Here is a 21,766-nt window from a genome sequence, read left to right on the forward strand (position 1 = left end):
AAAGCTTTCTTCTACCTGCACTAAGGAAGCAATTGAATACATTATTCAGAAGCAGTTGAGAAGCCAACCGTCCAATTACTTTTGGTCCTCTAAAATGGGGGGGGGGGGGGGGGGGGCAATGTGACTCCTCCACCCATCGCCCAGAATGGGTTCAGACTGCTCTTTAACCTCACATGTATTGTGCCAGACTCGAGTCAAAATAACAGAAATTGTACCAACTTAAAAATATAGCACTGTATGTATACTCTTCAGACACAGCCTTGTGGCTTCATATAGGTCATACTGCCAGGCAGTAGAAAAATATTCCAGTAGGTAGCCCCTGTTTTCTGAGCTACATTCACAAATCAGTATGCCTAATGCCCAGGCTAATTAATGTCATTATGTTGTGAAATTACCCCCCTTAATGATATGCTCTTGGGAAAACTTTTAGCTGTAGTATGTCATGCATTTTTTGTGCAATTCATTATTTTGTGTGCCTTCATCCTTTTTTCTTTTTCTTTTATGAATTTGGTGGCGAACATGTGGCTGAAAAAGTCATTTGGAACATCTAGTAGCCATTCATGTGTGATCCCTCATTGTCAATTAGGGGAGCGAATACAGCCACAGTTTGTGGGCAAATGACATGATGTCACCAGCCTGCTGCTTTTCACACCACAGCCCACGGCCAAGTCTGCATACAGTTTAGTTGGTGGAAGACATCTCATATGTGGCTTTGGCATGCAGTCCACAGGAGCCCCCCCCCGACCGGTGGGGTTCATGAGAAAGTGATGAAACACGGACCCCTAACTGCGTGAACCCTCCCGTACCCTGGGTGATAAAATAGCCAATTAGACCACGGGGCTCATCAATGCACCACAGAGCAGTGCAGTCATGTTCTTTTAAACATTATTTTGGGAAGAGTCAATATTCTCCTATTTATTCAAACTTGAATGCGACTATACCTGTCCTCTCCAATGCAAACCAAAATTTGCCTTGCTGTAAATATGGTCAAACCACTTTCATGTTACTTAAACCAGCTTATAACAGTTAGCAAAACCTCTCTTCTCAGTTTTGATATCCCTATGATCAGATTCTCTTGTCAACAACTGTACTGAAGATGTTTCTTGTTTGTGTGTGACAGAACTTTTGCGAATGTATAGAGAACTTTATTTTCCGCGCTGTTTGACAGGGAGAAAATGAGAAAAGCAGTTGGCTATATGTAAAAGCCCTAAAGGAGAAACAGTGAGGATGAAGCTCATTATCCCTGTGAAAGGCGCTTCCAGTAATGACCACTGTGTGACTATGATGGATGGACTCTTCTCTTTACATTCTTGTATCTCACACATATCCTTCTCATCTACAGGCATCTTTCCTGGGAAAGGTTAAGGCAGCAAATCGCAGTGCGTTCCGTACCCGCCTCCTCTCCTCTCTGTAGGCTCGGTGATGTGAGCTTTCCTCAACTGCAGACGCTAATCCCAAAGGCAGCCTGCCAGTCCATATTCACCTCATTAAAGTAGACGGGGATGTCTGTCTGCTGGCCCAGTTACGTTCAATCATTGATAGGCCTTCTTGTCCTGCTATGTGTGAGAAGTATATTATTTTGGCCTGTGTTTAGTCTAGCAAATTCACCAGAAATTTGAATATAGCTGGAGAAACAGTTGTATGTCTGACAACCTTGGGTCAGTGCTGCAGGACGACACGGTTCATTATTGTGTGGTTATTTGCGTATATCGAACTCTGCTTCACCTCATTTTCCTTTCTAGTATAGGTCTGTGGGTGATGTCAGGAAGGAGACAGTACCCACACTAAGGAGGAAATGTCTTCCTAGTCATTCCTATCTGCGCTAAGTGTCGAGAACTCATATTCCCATGCAATTATTTCTGCTGTATGTTCAAGGCTTTGTCTTTTCAACAGATAGGAGTCTGCTGTGAAGCCAAGGCTACAGAATCAGAATGCTAATGTCTTCCTTGTAGGGCCTCCGCCTAATGTGCCTGCCTCTGCTGGCATTGCGGGACATAAAGGGTCTAAAATGATGCTGTAATCACACCCACAATTTGGAGCCATTTTGAGTTTGACACAAATCCAAGCTTAATTGTCACCTCATTCAGGCAAACCGCAAGCTGCCTTTGTGCAGCTTTGCGGAGACGGAAAAGTATCCCGCCATTATCCAGAATAAATCTTCATTTACAGTTTCCCCTCAAAGAGTCCCCCACAAATTGCGTGCTTGTTTCACTTTCCATTTCTGCCGCATTCGCTGTGTGTCACCAAATGGAATTTCAGGGCTGAAAATGTAGCGGGAGACAAACATTTTTCTTTCCAAATGTCGCCTTAGATGAATGAGAAGTGTTCCATATTGAACTTACGGTGGGCGTCTTTCTGCTTGAATTAGCTCAAGGGTCACTACTCGCCGTGAAGGCAAATAGTGTAAGGCATGCATATAAGCTGTACACCTGAGAACACCACGACGAGTGTATGAACTGACTACCCCCTTCTTATGTGGTTGTGAAGACTCTGCAGTTGTAATCTGGTTCTAGTAGAAAAGCCAAAGCCCTACTGTCAACCCTCTCATTATGCTCACCGTAAGTGCTTGCCATCTTTTCTTCTAAGGGCTAAGACTGCACAAAGTTACACTTACCTGAGGCAATTTCCCTCACTTGTGATAACTGCGAGACAACCAGGACTACTCTAAATTGTTCAATTGTAGGGTAGGCTCATAAGGAGTTCACCTTGCGATTATCATTTCACTTACATTATTATTTAACCTTCATGTTGTCCTTGGGTCAAAGAAAGAGCCATTTCTGAATCTAACAGCAGTGATAACACCCTTCATTTTATTTTTTCAGCATGAAATTTAATGACCCTACCATTAGGAAAGGGTATTGCCAGAATCATTGCACAGACACACGTCTGCTCAAACAGTATCTGAACTTGAATAACGTTCAACAGCTTAGAATACATGTCTGTAATCGACATAACTTTACGTATCACAATCAGGATATAGTTTTTCCAACTTAATGCTGGAAATAATATTGCCTGCGTGTACAGTACGCATGCAGTTAGTTGTATAAACTTGGCAGAACATTGTGACTACTTCATTCATGCAGTATCAACTTAAATGTAGGGACATTTACCTCACGTAATAAGCTACTGTGTCAAACTTGGGCAGCTGATCATTCATATCACAGTGCCAGTATGCACATTTGGGATACAGATAGCTTTATTAACTTGACTCTGGAAACTATGTTTTAAATTACTGTAACCCAAAGGCCTGGCTTCACCTCGTGCACACATATACGTAGCAAGGGATGGTGCTAAGCACATAATGATCTTTTATGTTTATTTTAGAGTGGAAAATATTTTGGCTTCATTCTGAAACTGGTTGGATAAATGAACTGTGACTGCCACAAGTGAGCTAATTAGACAGAAACCCTGGGATTTGTTCGTTACTGTAAGTAATTTTTTTTATAAGTCATTTGGACATTTTTCCAAAAGGATTGTCACCATGACACGCCTGGCCAACAGTTGGGAAACACTGATGAAGGCTATTGACAATAGGGGCCGACCCCTAATTGTCTGTCAGCATTACATTGCTCAATCAAACTAGAAATAAAAACCAAAAAAACATGTTGGCGTATTCAATAGGGTGGGGCATACTGTATGGAGAAATACCTAACAATACGGTTGGTTCTCAAATGTGTCATAAAATAACCCAAAAAGGATAAAGAATGTTATTGATAATTCAAATAGAGAGAATCATAATTAAAGTTAACTGCCATATCTATCTATCACGGCAAAAAAAAGTTGTAGTAAAATCTTGTGGAAATACATACAGTCTCTCTGGACTGTGAAGTAGGCCAGTGCAGTTATTGAGTTATTCATTGTTGAGGAGGGACAGGTTTCCGCATGATAAATGGATTTTGGGTTTGAAATTCAATGAAGAGGCATTATCATAGGCAAGCAATGAGGGTGGGTCATACTGTACACGGGGTGCATACATAATATGGAGATTATACCGGGGTTAACTTAATTACAGCTGAAAATAATTCATACTTTTCTGGATAAAGTATAAAGTAAGTAGATTGAATGAAATAATCCACAAGGGAGTGTATAGCTGGATGTACCATAGAAGGTCTATAGCTGAATGCTCCATAAGAGGTGTATATCTAGATCTACCATAGGAGGTCGATAGCTGGATGTACCATAGAAGGTCTATAGCTGAATGCTCCATAGGAGGTGTATATCTAGATGTACCATAGGAGGTCGATAGCTGGATGTACCATAGGAGGTCTATAGCTGGATGCTCCATAGGAGGTGTATATCTAGATGTACCATATTCACATCTATTCAAGGGCCCTAAACAGTTTTTAACATTTATTCATGATTTATTCATTTATTCATGATTTTTAGATCCAACCAAGAGCCCTAGGTTTTCCTTTTTTTTTGGTAACACGCTATTAGAACACCCGGCAGGGGAAGAGTTGGTTGAACCATAGTTTTCTTCAGATGAGTCTGAGGAGTTCACATGTCCATGAAGATCATTTAACGGCTTGAAATGTCTTTAAAGTTGGCGAGCATTGATCGATTTCTGGGTGGAGTGACGACCGAGGAGACAAGGATGGATAAAATGAGTGATTGGAATGAGGTCCCAGAATCTATAAGCACATAGTACCTTGCCATATGCATTATTCCCTGGTCCTGGCAGGTGTATAGTGATCATGTCACGGGCATGGTGCTCAGGTCCTGCCATGTGAATTATTATGCAGGTCCCGGCAGGTGTATAGATCCCGGTCCCTGGAAGTTCAATAGCTCCCATATGAACCCCCTAAGGACATCGGAAAGCCAAGTGTTCATACAGGAATACCATGATATTGAAAATCGAGTCATTTGATGCGTCCAAAAATCTTGGACTGAAGTATCAAGGTGAGCTTTTCATGTTATAACAGGTCATTTTTTATTCTACATGGACAAATCTGTATGACAATCTGTACGTATTCACTCGACAGTAGTACATGTGAAGTGGCCCTTGTCGTGATTGCAGCCATTGTCATAATTGGCTATCAGCAATGGAATTTACTTAAGTGGAAGGATGAAGAGAGATTGCGTGGGCAAGAGATTCTCTGTGGATGGCTCTGTACCACTCACGGTGCCATACTGTCCTTTAACATGCTCGATCTGCCAGGTTAGACACCCAACCTTTCAGCGTTCGCATTAAGCACAGATGTCGAATGCTCACTGTCAGAGAATGCGTAATTGTTATTCTAGTCTGAGAACTCAGGCTGTACAACAGATTCATGGAAATAATGTTACATTACATTACATTTCATTAATGGTATTTGGCAGATGCTCTTATCCAGAGCAACGCACAGTTGATTAGACTAAGCAGGAGACAGTGCTCCCCTGGAGCAATACAGGGTTAAGGGCCTTGCTCAAGGGACCAACGGCTGTGCGGATCTCATTGTGGCTACACCACCAACCTTGCGTGTCCCAGTCACGTACCTTAACCACTGCGCTACCGGCCACCCTACACTACGCTACACTCACCCTATGTTGTGCACTCAATAACTGTAATCAACCAAAAAAATAAATATTAACAATAATATAATGATAATATAATATGTTTCTTCAGGAGTGTATACAGTAACAGCATGGTTATGGTGTACTACAAATGCCACATAAATATGAATGTACACGTGTTAGGAACTAATGGCGGACATTGTGCGCATTAATTTCCTGTTGCTTTCATGTGTGCCCAATCACTTTTCTAGGTCTCTTTCATCTATCTTTCTTTATATTCATGCTGAGAAGTGCATGCGCATGAAGATTTTGAGAATTTGAGGTTGCCTTCATCTGAAGAGCCTCTCTCAGTTTGCCGACAGCTTTGGAACAAGACACAATCAGGAGGAATTTACCCACTGCTACTAGACTGAAGGGCTTTAATTGCAGTAATGAGAGACATTCTCTTGTGTTCATGAGATAGGGAAAGGCACTCAGCTGGGACAGCTTGTGACCATGTTGTTCATGGTATATTTATAGAGAACTACATAAGTTTCAGGGAACTAAAACAAACGGCCTACTTACTGTTAACTAACTAACTGAGTTGTAGATTAGCAACTGTATATAATGTGCATATTTTGCCGCACATTTTTAATAACGTTTTGTAAGTTCCGCACCATAGTTGTATGCACCCAGTTGTGCTTTAGTTAGATTCAAACACACACCCACATATATGCATGCATGCGCACACAAACACGCACACGCATGCACAAGCACACAAACATTGTGCAATAGATGATTAGAGGAAGTAGTTTGCATTGAGAGACTGGTATTTTAATATTTTAATTTCTCTGAAACATTCAGAAAAGGTGTTTAGAGTAGGTTCTGTGAAGTGTGAGTTTTTTTAACTTCCCTCCCTTTATGAATCAGCATGTTTAAGTCAAACGTGTCAAGTCACAGCTGAGGTTCACGTATTTCTTTGATGCCGTTACCAGGAAGTCAATATATGTTTTACACTTGACAGGCTACGCAGAACTACAGGAGAGCCAATGCTGATCAGAGGAAGGGCACATCTTTCCAGGATCACAAGGGGTACCCTCTGGGGACCGGGGAACTTCTATCCATCTAAAAACTCTCTTTACCCCAGGCAGGATGCAGTCATTGTCACTCCTGATTCCAGGGCATAGTCAGCAGATTATACGGCCAAACCTGAAACACCCCAAAGAGAGCCTTTACTAACAGGGCCACTCAAGCCCTGGTCTTTTGCCAAGATTCATTCATTCATTCATTATCCTAACCCGCTTATCCTGAACAGGGTCGCAGGGGGGCTGGAGCCTATCCCAGCATACATTGGGCGAAATACACCCTGGACAGGTCGCCAGTCCATCGCAGGGCACACACACCATTCACTCACACACTCATACCTATGGGCAATTTAGACTCTCCAATCAGCCTAACCTGCATGTCTTTGGACTGTGGGAGGAAACCGGAGTACCCGGAGGAAACCCACGCAGACACGGGGAGAACATGCAAACTCCGCACAGAGAGGCCTCGGCCAACAGGGATTCGAACCCAGGACCTCCTTGCTGTGAGGCGGCAGTGCTACCCACTACCCACTGCGCCATCCGTGCCGCCCTTTTGCTAAGATGAGTAAAGTATATCAATCAGAGGAACCTGTGGTTGACAGCAGATTTTAACTAGTGATTGACACTATGGGTTTCATGAAGCCTCACTTTCCCAGTATGCCATTGTGCTGGCATGGTGGTCCAGTGGTTAGCACAGTTGCTCAATGGCTCCTGAGGTACTGGGGTACTAAGTTTGACTCCAGCCAGGTAGCCTGTGGCTGTGTATGGCTGTGTGGCCATAATGACATCCGAGGAAGGATTGTCAGGGAGGGATGTTACTCGAGGAGGGATTGTCCCCTGCTTTGTCTAATCAACTGTAAGTTGCTTTGGATAAAATACTCAGCTAAATATCTTATTGTTATTATTATTACATGGGTTTGTATTCAGCCAACATCTCCTTAACTTTGACTTACAAATAAGTTACATTTTTCTTCATAAACATAGTTTGAGTAAATGTAGGTTTTTGTGTAACTTGCAAAAAATAAATAAATTGAATTTAACTGTGACCTAAAGTTCAGGACAAATGTGAAGATATAGTTTTAATGACAAAGCCATTAAGGAAAAACCCCAGCTGAAGTACATTATTATCCGAAATCATGCTGTAGAATTACAGAAGGAACATGAGGTAAGTCTATAGTGGGATGTACGTTATTCGCCCATAACAGTTACAGTAGGTAAATTGCTGTTAATGGAAGAGAGCTTGTTTTGCTGCCCCCGTTAGATGTCATTTTAATGGTGGTGGTGATGGATTAAGGAAAGCCAGAGGCATCTTATGCTTCTGCAGCCGGCTAATGAGTTCATTAGAACGGCATACACAGTCCTACAACCTCCCCGCACTTTATCTGTTCGGCCACGATTGTGAGATTTTGCGAGGTAAACTTCTGAATTTCTCGCTTGCACAATCCCCCCGTGATGCGGAACGGTGGAAAAAGCCGTGTCTGGTTTGCGGAAACGCAGGGGCCTGTTGGTTAATGTTCCCGGCGGGCTGGGGGGGGGGCTCTGTTCCGTCCCGTGGGGGCCTTTGGCCTGCTCAGCGTCGGCGAGGAAGGTTATGGAGCGGGCTGGGCCGGGCGCTGTGCAGATGTGCGTTTTCCCGGGCCTGCTTGCGCTGGAGCAGCTGGCTCGCGCTGCGGGAGGGATCAATACTGCGCTGTGCTGGCATTAGAGCAGGGAGGCAGGAGTTTAAGCCCTGCTGTTGAGTCTAAGCCTCAGTAAACCCGCAACGTTCTCACAACACAACACGCCTTATCGTCGCGGCTTACAGGAAATTTCCGAACGGAGCTTTCCGGAGTGGACGACTACCAAAAAGAAAGGCGTCTTAACGTGCCCTGACTCTCCCCGCCTGACACTTTTAATAATGTCATTGGGCACCGGAGATATGTTTCCATCTGAAGAGGTGGCTGGGAGATGACTGAGTGTTTAACTGCACTCATAAACATTTAATGTATAATAAATTCACAAAGGTTTAATGGAATAAGTTCTCTTTCTCTGAGATATGGACCATCGTTTCCATTGCCTCTCTTCTGGTCCACCTGGCTAAGTAAAGCTAATGCCCTCTTCTATAAATCACCCTCCTTCCTCCAACTTACCTGAATCCCCAAAGTGTGTGTGCACTGGCATGCATGTACACACACAGATACTCATGTACACACACACACACACACAGGCATGCATGTACAGTACACACACATACCGACATGTGTGTACTGTACACACATACATACAAACACACACACACAGGCATGAGCATACTGTACACACAAACAGCGATACAGTAACTGAGTTAACCAGCCTAAACAAACCTCTATGAAGAGCAAAACCCACTGAAGCACAAGTTTTGTGCATGCATTGAAAATATGCCAGTTCCATTTGGCTCCAAACAGCCATACAACATAGATTTTCATCTAGAATCAGTGCAAAAAGAAGCAGCTGTCTGGCTGTGTTGGTGTTCTGGCTTATGAAACTAAAGCAAGCAAATTCAGTGGAGAGTTTTATCACCAGTTTTAAAGCATGAGGGCTTTGAATATTTGTGTTGAGTACTGAAGTACTGAGTACTGAAGTACTCAACATTTGTTCATACTCAGTCATTCAGTCATTCTGCAGAGTGGTGGATAGGTTTAGTGGTGTGAGACCCCTCTGTTGGTGACTGGACAGGCTATCTATTAATCTGCATTTTTTAATCAGCCAGACTGGCTGGATGTGCCTACTACGTATTCGTAAGTTTGGCAGTAACACTATTTGTCCCATTCATGTCATCAAATGATTCAGCTATTACGCCTAACCTGAAACTGAATCCAAATGATGGTCAAGATATAGTATTTTACTCATGATACCATTTCAGGTTTGTTTGAAAAGATGTCTGTAGTTGTCTATCCCTGCCCCCACCCACTGGTCCTGGTGTTGCACCCTGTAATTCACTTTTTTGAAATGTCCCACAGGATAAAAAGTTCACAGACTCTTTCCAGTCAAACTGCAGGTACTGGAGTCTCCAGCTGCGCCCCCCCCCCCAGATTGAATCTCTGACACATCCCAAAATCTCCCTCAGAGAGCCTCAGGCTCACTGGCTGAAATGAAATAACGCCTACAGCAGGGGTGTCAAACCCCAGTCCTGGAGGTCCGAAGTGTCTGCTGGTCTGTGGTTTCCTTTCAATCAGCAGCCAATTAAGGCCTTGAGAACAAGGTGTGTGGACTCTTTAGCTAATGAAAGACTTGTAATGTATCTCTCGTGCTGAAACACACCAAAAACCAGCAGACACTGCGGCCCTCCAGGACCACGGGTGGACTAGACCATTGGACCGGGGAGGGGGCATGAGACTGTTTCTATTGCAGAATAATCTCAATAGAGATGCATTGTTTCTACTGATTAAATCGAAAATTAACTGAAAATTGAAAATAGTGTTAATGACGTGGGTCCTGCAGTTTATGCTACTTGTTACAGAAAAGCAGGAGCGAGAACAGCAAACCGGCTTTCCACTTATGATGCTGACACCAGTTTTAAGAAGGGAAGTGCTTTACACAGCCACAATACGTATGCTATTTCTGCACCCCTCCCGCCTCCCCATAAACCCACCTTCCCACATACACCATCGCCACTCTCAGGCCTGCAGCACCTAAACATGCTTATTAAAGGCCTCTTCATTTATTTATCACACTCGAGGATATTTTCACAGATGATTTGAATATATAAGTCCCCACCGAAGACAACGGGTCATTAAAAGGAGCTGCAGGCTCTTAAGAGTAAATCCTCACCACTTAGTCCAAGCACATTCATGTAACAAGGAGTCAAGCAGTCTTGGGTCTCTCTATGAATCTTTAATGGGGGGAGGGAGATTTGGAGATGTTCCCGATGTAGTAATGCAGAAGTGCATTAAGTTATTTCACAACTGCGCCCACTGGTGATTGGGGTTAAACGATGCATTTTCCGAAGACGGCTGAGCTGAATCTCTTCATCTTTCGATCAAGGCGCAAGCTTAGGTTACCTGGAGAAGGCCGATGTATAAAATGTCTGGGATGTGTATTTTACCGCTGGGTAGATTAAGAGATAGGATTTCACTAAATCAAAATGATTTTTTACAAACATCCCATTGCAGTACTTACTGCAAACTGCATAAATGTGCTAAAAGCGTTGTCCAGCAAAAATGATCCTCACTAAAAGCAACCTGTATCATACTGGTACTCAGCGATGTCAGGAAATGATGTGAACGGGCCCATTACGTGCTCTGTAGTGCTGTAATGAGGCATCCGAATGGAACATAAGACAGGACTGAAGCGGTTAGTCTGGTATAATGTGATTTTGGCTTTATCGATGTCCAACTATAACGAAGTTACGGCTCTGAGAATACGGACCTCCAGATCTCTCTCGCTCCCCTCTAAATTGTAACTGCACAAAATACATCCACTCAGTTAGAGTAGACCTACAGAAAGGTCCATCAGTATTTGGACAGTGGTACAATCTTTTTATTTTTTTTGCCTCTGTACTGCAACACATGTTTGTGTGGTTTTAAGTACCAAAAACAATCTATCCAGTTTTTCATGTCCATTCACCAGCGCCTCAATTAACCTCTGTCCTGATTGGCTGGTTAGCTCCAGCAAACTGAATTGCGTTTTTTGCCGAACAAATGTTGTGATATCATAACTTCACGGAAGTCTTGTTTAAATGCACATTTACTTCTTACAGATTGTACCACAACAAAATTGTACCACTTGCATGTTTATAATCTATGTGGAGAGCAAAGGGAATGTTTCCCCTATCGTGGGGGCAAGGCCTATTTATGCACTGTCTCTACAGGTTTGGTCATTTGTTTCCAGAAGAAGCCAGTGTACCCAGACCTGAGCCTAACTGAAGGCTGGGGCAAGGCTGGGGTAAAGGGCGGCCTGTAGCGTAGTGGTTAAGGTACATGACTGGGACCCGCAAGGTCGGTGGTTCGATCCCCAGTGTAGCCACAATAAGATCCACACAACCTTTGGGCCCTTGAGTAAGGCCCTTAACCCTGCATTGCTCCAGAGGAGGATTGTCTCCTGCTTAGTCTAATCAACTGTACATCGCTCTGGATAAAAGGGTCTGCCAAATGCCGATAATGTAATGTAAAGACAGGGAATATAGTGGAAAGCTAGGCATCTGTGACCATCATCACGGCAATGTTTCAGAATCCAAGCAGTGAGACTTCCTGATGCCGAATATGGGTGTCTGTATACACACACTCCCTTCCTCACCCCTGCTAACACAACACCTGCTTTTCGTCTTTTGTGATAGAGGACTAGTACTTTCTCTGCCTCTGCATGGGCACAGCTTGCCTGCCAGTCAGCCATGTTGGAAATCCATTTGCAAGTGTCTAAAAACATTGCAAAAAAGAACTCCTTCTCCAAACCTCTGTCATTCATTTATTTATTTTCTATAATGAACTGCATGAGCTAAATCAATAAAGTAGGTAGTATCAAACAGGATACTTTTACTCCCTGACTGGCATGTGCACTGCCTCTGTCTTTTGTCGAAGGGGTCAGGTTTGGGAGCTCTGCCATGGTGTCTCAGACAGATGATAATCTTACCTGATCCCGGCTGTCATCTTTTAAAGACAAGCTTATTTTAAAGAGAGCATTTTCCCCGGCTGAAATCTGTAAATTGTCTCTGTGGAGTGTATGGACAGTCCTGCATACTGCCATAATAGGAGACACCCACCAGAGCTGCACTGTGGAGATTTACATTCCTTGGACAATCGGAGGCCAGAAGCCATGTCAGCAGATAGGTTAAGTCGCCCATTTTCTCTCGGAGAGTCTCAGAGTTTCAATGTCAGCATATCGCAGGTGTCTTTTACCGGCCCCTGCCAAACAATCAGGCTACGTGCATCTCCAGCTTTCTGAACTCAAATAGCAGTGTGGGGGAAAAGCATTATGCTAGCCTGCAGGTTTTCAGTCCTGTGAATTAAAAGAAGCAAATAAAGAGACAGTTCTCCCCCTCCCAAACTCACAGACCCAAAGCCTCAAATGTTTTACTTGCTTTGGGAAATTGTACAGCGCAAATCTTAGCCCAGAAGGGTAGCCCAACCTCATTATTCACTAGAGATGCTCCAGTCAGAAGGGTACAGTACCTCTCAGCTCCACATTTAGGACTTCACACTAGCACACTGTAAAATTGATGGAAGATGTTGCCGCAAATGGGATGAGGCTACAGGTGCCAATAGACATTATTACCTTTAGTCCTTTAGTGACATTTAGTGACTGTGGAAGAAGATATTGATTCATCAAAGAAGTAATACATTTACACATAATTATTTATGCATTAGAAAGAAATGCATAAATCTGCCTCTCAAATTTCATCCGGATCTACTACTGCATGGACATTTTTGCTTTTCAATTTTTCATTGTAGAACAGATGCAACATTAATACCATTCGTCTTTCTAGAAAAGCAATCTGCTTTTATTTGAATTAATAGGCCATATGTTGATGTTGTCTGTGGTGTCAGGAATGTGTCCACACATCATACAGTAATTACAGTTATTACCAAAAAGACAAGGACAAACTATATAGAAGGAAAGAAAGCTATGAGAATCATCTCTCTGTGAGAATCTTCCATAGAGTTAATACGTTCAAAGAAAAGTATTAACTTGGCTTATTTTTCTCAGTATGGTTTATTGGTTTCATGCAACCATGCTACATTCAAATTAAAAATAATTTTGTTTTGACAACACTGTCAACAGCTATCATATGCAATAGTTTGCATATGAACTACTTTGGCAGTTTTCAATGCGTATTGCGTAAGAATTCCTTATGACAGGGACAAGGTTTCATCCTCAAAAGGACTTACTGGCTGGGAGAAAAATACAGTTCAAATACATTTCACTAATTTAGCATTTGTGAAACATTCAGATACAATAGTCGTTTCATAAAATGCTTTTCATAAAATGCTTTGTCCCTTTTCCAGTCAAAAATATTAAATGTACTTACATGTACATGTGATATACTGAATATCAAACACTCGACTGTATTATTGATGATCAATTATTCATCATGCAGCATATAATCAATTCTATGGTGGCACTGAAGCTAAGCCCTATCACCTCAGGGTTTATCCAGTTGAGGATTCATTCAGTTTTAATGTTTATTTAGTGGGGCGGTAAGAGCAGTCGTCTAGTAGTCGGAGGGTTGCCGGTTTGATCCCGCCCTGGGTGTGTCGAAGTGTCCCTGAGCAAGACACCTAATCCCCAATTGCTCCTGACAAACTGGTTGGTGCCTTGAATGGCAGCCAGTCGCCGTTGGTGTGAATGGGAAGCATCAATTGTACAGCGCTTTGGATAAAGGTGCTATATAAATGCCAGCCATTTACCATTTTGTCCAGAGCAGGATGACAAAACCGCCTTGTATCAATTGGGAGTGTCATCAGATCCAACTCTCTTCAAGATATTCATTATGAACCGAGCCCAATTTGTGTACCCAAAATTTGACCTTGGTCTGGAACAATCCATGCAGCTGGGAGTGAACACAGAGTGTTAATCATGTCTAATTCCCTCTGTCTGTCCTGCCTCACAGGATACCTTACTGTGACCATCGAACCCATTCCCCCTGTCATTGTGGGAGAGACCGTGACGCTAAAGTGCAACTTCAAAACCGACGGCAGGCTGCGGGAGATCGTCTGGTTCCGGGTGAGTAATACCTCCCGTTCCCGGAAACACCTGCATCCATGTGGTTCTAGTGGAATAGTGACGGCCCGCATCACAACCACAATTTCCAATTCAAATCTTGTGCATCTTTAATAAACAACGTGAGATGTAGTCATTTTGTGGCACTAGAAGTGAAGTGAAGGTGAACGTGATTAACATCCAGCTAATAGTTAGATGTCTTCAGTTGTAAAAACCATTTGCACCGCATAGCACAGATGTAGGATAATTCAATAATGGCTCCCAACTAGCTTCTCTGAAGTCGTTATAGTCTTCTTTTGGTCAGAGACAGGTTTTACATTTCGTTGTCTCAGTGCTGGATACAGGTACCTCCCAACACGAGCTTCATTATGTCTCCATGTCATATTCCATGGTTAGTGTAAATGGAAATGCTAGGTTTAATTGCCGAATACCACGGCATTGGAGAGATAGCTTCTGTGACATTATCAGCCAAATCATTACAGCGCATAGCCCTTGTTTTGAATAAAAAATTTATTCTGGAGGGGTCACATGCAGGCCCGTGTCTAGTCAAATGTCAATGAACCATCTGCAAATCTGTGGCCTGCTCCATTTGTTTAGCAGTGACTGGCTCTGCTGATTGCAAATGCCATTGTGTATGCTCTCCTCGTTTTGCTTGGAAATATGCATTCTTGAAACATGCCCTGTCTATTATTTAAAGTTGATTATATTGTGATCTGTGTATCTGTGTGGCGGGTATTTTACGCTAGAATGTAAGGCAACATTATTTCTAAACAGTCTAAAAAGTCATAGTTCATAACAGAGTAAGGATTCATCAAGACCTTCACAATATGCAATGCGATTGCAGTATAAAATGTACCACAATAGTAAGAAATCTTTGTTCATTAACAAATGTAGCACCATCCCTCCCACGCACTAGGTGTAATTCCCTGGGTCTCTGCTCAGGCGCCGTGTAACTCACAATCTCAGTGGAGCTGCAGTGTTCTCTCCTCTTTGTTCTGTCCATGGCCTCCAAAAAAAGAATCGCAAACTCAAATTGAATGGCTGATTAAACTGTAGTGATTCCACCCAGAATGAGTGAAACAGCACAGTTTGCTCATGAGCTCTGCGGTGTATGGACATATATAAGTCTTTGTGAACAGCATTGAAAGAGAGAGACAAGATGAGCAGGACTGCGATGAAGGAGGCTATTGAATATGATGGCAAAACCATATGAGAGTGGCTATCTTGGATTCTGTTCCAGCTGTCTCTAATAATCAATTGTCTCCTGAGCTCACCTTTACAAATCCTGACCTTTCCAGATAGGACAAAAAAAGATTCATAGAATTTTACTGAATAACCCCCTTATCATGAATTATTTGAGTTGGATAGTTTTGTTGAATCTGGAATACAGAGTTCTTGTTTATTGAATTTTCAAATAAATCATTTTATTTTAGACTTTTTTTATTAAAGGTTACAGTATAGTGTTGATATCAGATTGTTGATTACACATTTGCTAGAAATACTGTAAAAATTGAAAGTTGCTGTAAATTTTACACATGAAAAGCAACAGCAAAAATAAAAAGGGCTCCACTCAGAGTTCTGAACATGAAAAAAACTGTATGAATGCTGCACTACTAAAATGAAAAACAAATCTTATTCCCACCAATAATGTTATGTACAGACTTCTGTACTACGCCAGTTTTTCAGGTCTGAATGGAGTAAAGAATCTGTGATGAAGAAAAATAAATGAGATAGTTTCCTTCTCTTGGTGTCACTAGTGACACTGTAATTGCCTCTGCCTCATTTCACTAATGGCAATGCCAGAGATTCATTTATTTACAGGGACACAGTCGGGACAGTTCCTGCATATAGAGTAGAAATACAAACCTACATCAGGTAGCTGTGTACAGTTACAATTTTGAGTTAAAGTTAACGGTGTGGTTTAATTATTTAATGTTTATTATACAGCCTATGTTTAAAACCATGCTCAGGTGTGTGTGTGTGTGTGTGTGTGTGTGCATGCATATGTCTGCTGCATTTAGCTTTAAACAATTTTATCAACCTCTGGTGTTCTGGAAATGAATGAATGAAGTTAAAATAAATAAATAAACAAATAAACATGTGATACTCTAGGTCCAACCAAACCATTTAAATACCTGGGCTTTTATTTCTTGCCGTTGTCACCCTGAACGCCTTTTAAGTCCAAGGCTGTTTAAGAGGAAGATCCATGAATAATGAAACGGAACAGAGGCCAGAGGAAGCCTTACATTGCAGTCTACCGGAGAGGAAGAGAAGCGATGTTTGTATTGACAGCTGTAGCGTTAAAAGCGGTCTTCAGAGACCGGAGCTGTCATCATCAAATGGCGGCTACGGAAGAGAAGCAGAGGTGAGCCAGGCAGAGGCAGCCGTGCGTCCCCGGTGACTTCTGCTTTCCGCAACCGCTAATACATTATAAATCAATTATCCCCGCTCCACTGCCAACGCTGCTTTAATCTCGACCTTTTATTTGACTAAACTGCCGTCTTCTCTCCGTTTTCTCCTTTCCTTCAAGATGCATTTGAGCTTGATGCCCGCCCTGGGAATTGCGGTATCTTAATCGAAGCCAGCAAGGCGAGCTGGAAGTGTGAATTAAAGATCTGCCGGCTTCCCTCGTTCATTGCCGCGTCTTAAAGATTCTGTTTGAGAATTTGGTAATGTGCGCTTTGGCGGGGCTGCTCTCTCACACCTGTCCCGCGCCCCGCAGCAACGGCAAACAGCGCGGATAGATGCTAAGAAGCTGTCAAGTGGAGGAAGTTGAAATACACGATTCAGTATCCGACATCCAGTAAAAAATCACTGAATATAGACTGAATTTATTTATACGAAATGCATTTAATGATGGTTTACATCCTGTCTGAATGTCTTTGAGCAGAGAGAACAGTCAGGCAGCCCTGGCGCAGTCTAGATCGAATCCAAGGCCATGAGGGTTATCCGTGCATCACGTGGACCGAATGAGCCAATCAGCAGCAGATTTGTGTACATTTATGCATATAACTGAGGAAAAGGTAAGATTAGGCTCACTTTCAAGAAAAATGATCTGTTTCTAGGCTAGCATTGTCGTATTGTTTCCTCTTATATGCGTGATATGCTGTGCAGTTAAATACAAAGGTCAGACACATTTTTTTACATAACAAAGCATTTAGCAGACACTCTTATCCAGAGCGACATACAACGAAGTACAGATCGAACACTCGAAGTGTGAAGAGGACCCTAGAGGACAGTACGGTTCCAAGTCCTCGCATGACCATACAATGAATTCCATTTGAAATAAAACAATGACTATGAGGTGCAGACTTTAATTTGATCTGTGCATGACTTCTTTTTATCAGCCATTTTAGGGTGAGCAAAAGTCATTGGAAGCCTCTTGGCCAGCTTTGTGTCTTTGCATCATTGGTTCATGCACAAGAAGCCACAGTAGCAAAATGTTTTGAGTTGATTCTAGGTATGGAATGTGCATTTGGAGTTACTGTTGTCTATCTACATGAGAACCAAAGTGTCAATGTCAATAAAGCAGGCTATCATGAGGCTGAAAAATAAAGTATACATTGATCAGAGATTTTGTTTTATGTGCTGGATTACAGAGCCAAAACAACAAAAACTGTATCACTGTCCCAATACTTGCATTTAATATTATGCGGATATATCTTGCATGAAAAATATTCCTGAAATAGCTGCAGTTTCTGATACAAACATAAAAAATAAATCCTCATGAGTATACTTTATCCCAGGCCTTGTGAACACCTATATGTCTTTCAATCGCTAGCAAGCCACAGATTTCAGACTGAATGACAGATGCATAGTAGCATCAAGCTGTCTTTGATATTATGATAATGTGTCATATTGGAAGTATGCAGATGGAAATGAGAATCTGTCACATAATTTTCGAACCGTCGCATGCCTGGTTGAGAGTGGAGGGCGAGGGAGGGCCGTGGAGATTTCTCCTTGACGAAAAGCTCTCCTGTTCACCTCACGCTGTGTTTGCACTTGTTATGTCAACCTCTCCTCTGGCTGGGGGTGGTGGTTTAAGAGCGATGCCTGAGAGTGCCACGCTTCTACCTGGTTGTCATTCTGCATTACCTGCCTCCAACATGTCTTCAGGGTCCGGCCTTATGCAAGACCTGGCCCTGTTATTTGTTGACTGCCCTGTAATTTTGGGTAAAAGCTTTTTGTGGGGAAATTTAACTCTCCACGCTCGTCCGCGGTGTTTTTTTAAAGTGCTGTGGGGAGCTTGAGCCTGAGAAGAGAGAAAAGAGAGTGGAAAGTTAAAAGAATAGCTCGAGGATGTTTTTGTTTTGAAGACACATACAGTACATCACTGTTCCCCTTCCACTGTGATAATGGAATTTTTGGAGGTTCAGAGTGCTGCATATTTACCGTAATGTTGTGTTTTAAAGGAGCCATTAAACATTCTTTACAATGAGGGAATAATGATGAAACACATCATTTATGGATTATTTATATGAAATACATTTGATATACTTAGGTTTCCCCAAAGTGCTGTATTTATTATAACGAAGAGCTTTACTTCTAACTTTTGTCAACTGTTACAAATGAAAGCGTTTTATTGTGTAGACACATTTCTGCTTTCCGTGTTCCGTGTTCACTGACTTACTTTACATTGTATGACAGCCTTAATGACATGCACCCTCGTGTCTGCTTGTGTGCTTTAGTAGTAACAAATGAAGTAATGTGCTTTTCTTTACATTATCTAGTCATAATGTAAAGATAAGCACATTATTACATTAAATTTACTGCACATGCAGTGTTCATGCTGCAAACCTCACTGCCAATTTGAAAGAAGAAGAGTTCAGAACAGTTCTGCTCTGAAACATAGTGTTGGTGTCTCCAGCCACTTCTTTTCACACTGCAGAATACAGCTCGGCACAAAGAGTCAGAGGAAGATGTGCCTTTTGCATGCGGTCCACAGGCACCTGAACAACCAGACGGTCCCGAGATAGCAATGAGTTCAGAGCCCACCTATACTCTGGGTGATGCAATCACCAAACTTATCGTTAAGTTTTGTGTTTTCTATGTTTTGTATTCTGTCTGTGTTGTTAGCGTTTCCATGTTTTTGTTACCTCTGTGCACACCGTAGCCACACTTCATTCATTCGTTTCCCCTGTTTCACTTCCTGATTGTTTCCCACCCCTGATTGCCATTCCCTCTCGTTACCTGTATTATTTAAACCCCTTTGTTTGTTCAATTCCCTGCCAGATAGTTATGTGTCATATCCATACCTTCCAGTGTTTTCTGACTGATCTCTGTTACGACCTGTTTGGCCCCCGACTTCCGCGTTTTGTTTATCCTGTCTGTTTGATTTTGAACTGTAGCTTATCGACCTGTTTCTGTACCTCGACTTTTGTTTCCGGATTCTGTTTTTGCCTATTTAGCCTGCTTGTTAACGACCCTTCGCCTGTGACCACGATTACATATTATCCCCGATACACCTTTTTGCTGGAATTCTGACCCATTGCCTGGACTTTCCATTATGAACAGCCTGATCCCTGCTTTATCTATTTGCTGGCTATTGACCGTCATCTGTCTGATGTCCTCAAGTATCCACAAATCTGTCCAAATACAAAACATCTGCTTATCATTTTGTTCAAACACATGAATGATCAGAAAAGCTTTTATTTTTGATAGAAATTTGAAAAGAAAATTAAACTTCATAGGTTTTTTATTCACATATATGAGAGTATGTTTTTATTAAGCCTGCCCAAAGTGTCCAAAAAGCTTTCCAAAAAGGATTACTCACCCTAAAGCGTTCTAACCAATCTGCATCACATTTAAATTGGAACTTTGTTTCAAAATTAGATCAAACAGCATTAGCCAGTAAAATTACAGGTTTATCTATAGCAAGTCCAAATCCTGTAATTACGCACATTTATATTAATTATGCTATGTGAACGCAGCGATATTCCTCAACCTTTCCATCACCTGAATATGTTTATAGGTTCAAAATTTGTTTTGGTTGTGCTTGATTGAGCAATTTGCATCCAAGTGTACGTCATTCAATTGGTGAATAGCATGTTTTTGGAGGACAGTGAAACATTCACACCTGAGTTCCAGTACCTGTTTCCTACGGGATTTTTGTGAATAAAATGGCAGAAACTGACTGTAGATTGAGTCGATTCTTCAAAAGGCTATTATTTTCTATCCAAATTTTAGGAGAAGTTGTGGAAGAAGGAGCGTATTGCATATGCTGAACAGTGTTGCAGTAATTTTATCTTAAAGTGCAAACATCCAATGGCATCAGCTCTGGCCTTTCTAGTGTTAACAATGTGAATCCAGATGGAGTGTGACATGCCCAGGTAAAGCAAATTCATTCAAGAGGAAGTGAATGGACACATTTTGTGAAGATGCTGGGTTTTCTACTATTAACCTTTGAAGTGTTCTTTTAGCACAACATAATGGCTTGCATTTGTAGCATACTGTATAATGGTTTTCTCAAAACTCAAAGTGCTTTTGAGTGATGAGGGGGAAACTATGCTCAACCACCACCAATGTGTAGCACACACCTGGGTAATAAATGGCAGCTATTTTGCACCAGTTGCCACACTTCAGCTGAGGTGGAGAGGAAGAGAACAAATTTAGCCAGGACAGCAGGGAACCCCATACTTTGTGATAACTGCTGTGGGATTGTTAATTACCGCAGTGAGTCAGGATCTTGGCTTAATGTTGCATCCGTAAGACAGGATCTCCTACAGCACAGTGTCTCCCTCAATGCACAGGGCTATGGGAGTTTATTTGACCAGAGGGAGGATAGCCCCATACTGGCTCACCAACAACAACTTGGTTTTCCCAGGAGTTTAATCCTAGAAGTAGCCAGGCCCATACCTGCTTAGCTTCAAGCATTTGACAAGAGCAGGGTACATGTTGGAATGGCTACTGACAATTTTTTAACAAACACAAATGTTTAACAGCATTTACCAATATGCAGTGATTTCAATATAGTTATACTGTGTGTGTGTGTGTGTGTGTGTGCATACCCTCTGTATCCTTTCAAGGCATAAATACATACATACTGTACAATATATTTAACCTCAAACATTAAACTACAAGATACTGAGTGATCTCAATTTTTATGTTTGACAGTGTTAACAAAGTGCTTATCATGAGGATGGAGTTTTCTGTCAAATTATTCCTATCTGCAAACCAGAGAAAAGTGTCTTTAAAATGAGCATGATTATTTTTTACCTATCCTGCTGGGAAGATTTTGAAAGCGAGATACATATCACATTGTTTTTGACTGTATAACGACAGGAATATTAAATCTAGCAGATAGTAACAGTGAAATGTTTTCAACAAATAACCTTGAGGCTACTTTGAAGCTGAATATCGGAGGGACCTGAAAATGTTCCTTCTGGGAAAGACTCGGCCCTCTGGATTTCATTGAAGCTGCCATGTTATATTAAGGGAGAATGTCTTAAAAAGGCTTCACTCTAGATCAATCTCAGTCACATAATCAATGAGGAAAGGGTTCAGTAGATATCTCTGACCAGCCAGGGGCCTGTTCC

The 21,766-nt window shown here is 42.0% G+C and overlaps 1 protein-coding gene across 2 annotated transcripts in view; it reads left to right on the forward strand.

Annotated features, from left to right (window-relative positions):
- LOC133110086 (immunoglobulin superfamily member 21-like) overlaps positions 1-21,766 on the forward strand; it is a 210,621-nt gene that overhangs the window by 98,816 nt on the left and 90,039 nt on the right. For both annotated transcript variants that reach the window (XM_061219962.1, XM_061219961.1), the window contains exon 2: positions 14,122-14,234. Coding sequence is in view for 1 of the 2 variants with exons in the window: in XM_061219961.1 (XP_061075945.1) it covers positions 14,122-14,234 (113 nt within the window). In the remaining variant the exon portion in view is untranslated. The remainder of the gene's footprint in view (positions 1-14,121; positions 14,235-21,766) is intronic.

The sequence above is a fragment of the Conger conger genome, chromosome 14 (assembly GCF_963514075.1).
Source record: "Conger conger chromosome 14, fConCon1.1, whole genome shotgun sequence".
NCBI lineage: Eukaryota > Metazoa > Chordata > Actinopteri > Anguilliformes > Congridae > Conger > Conger conger.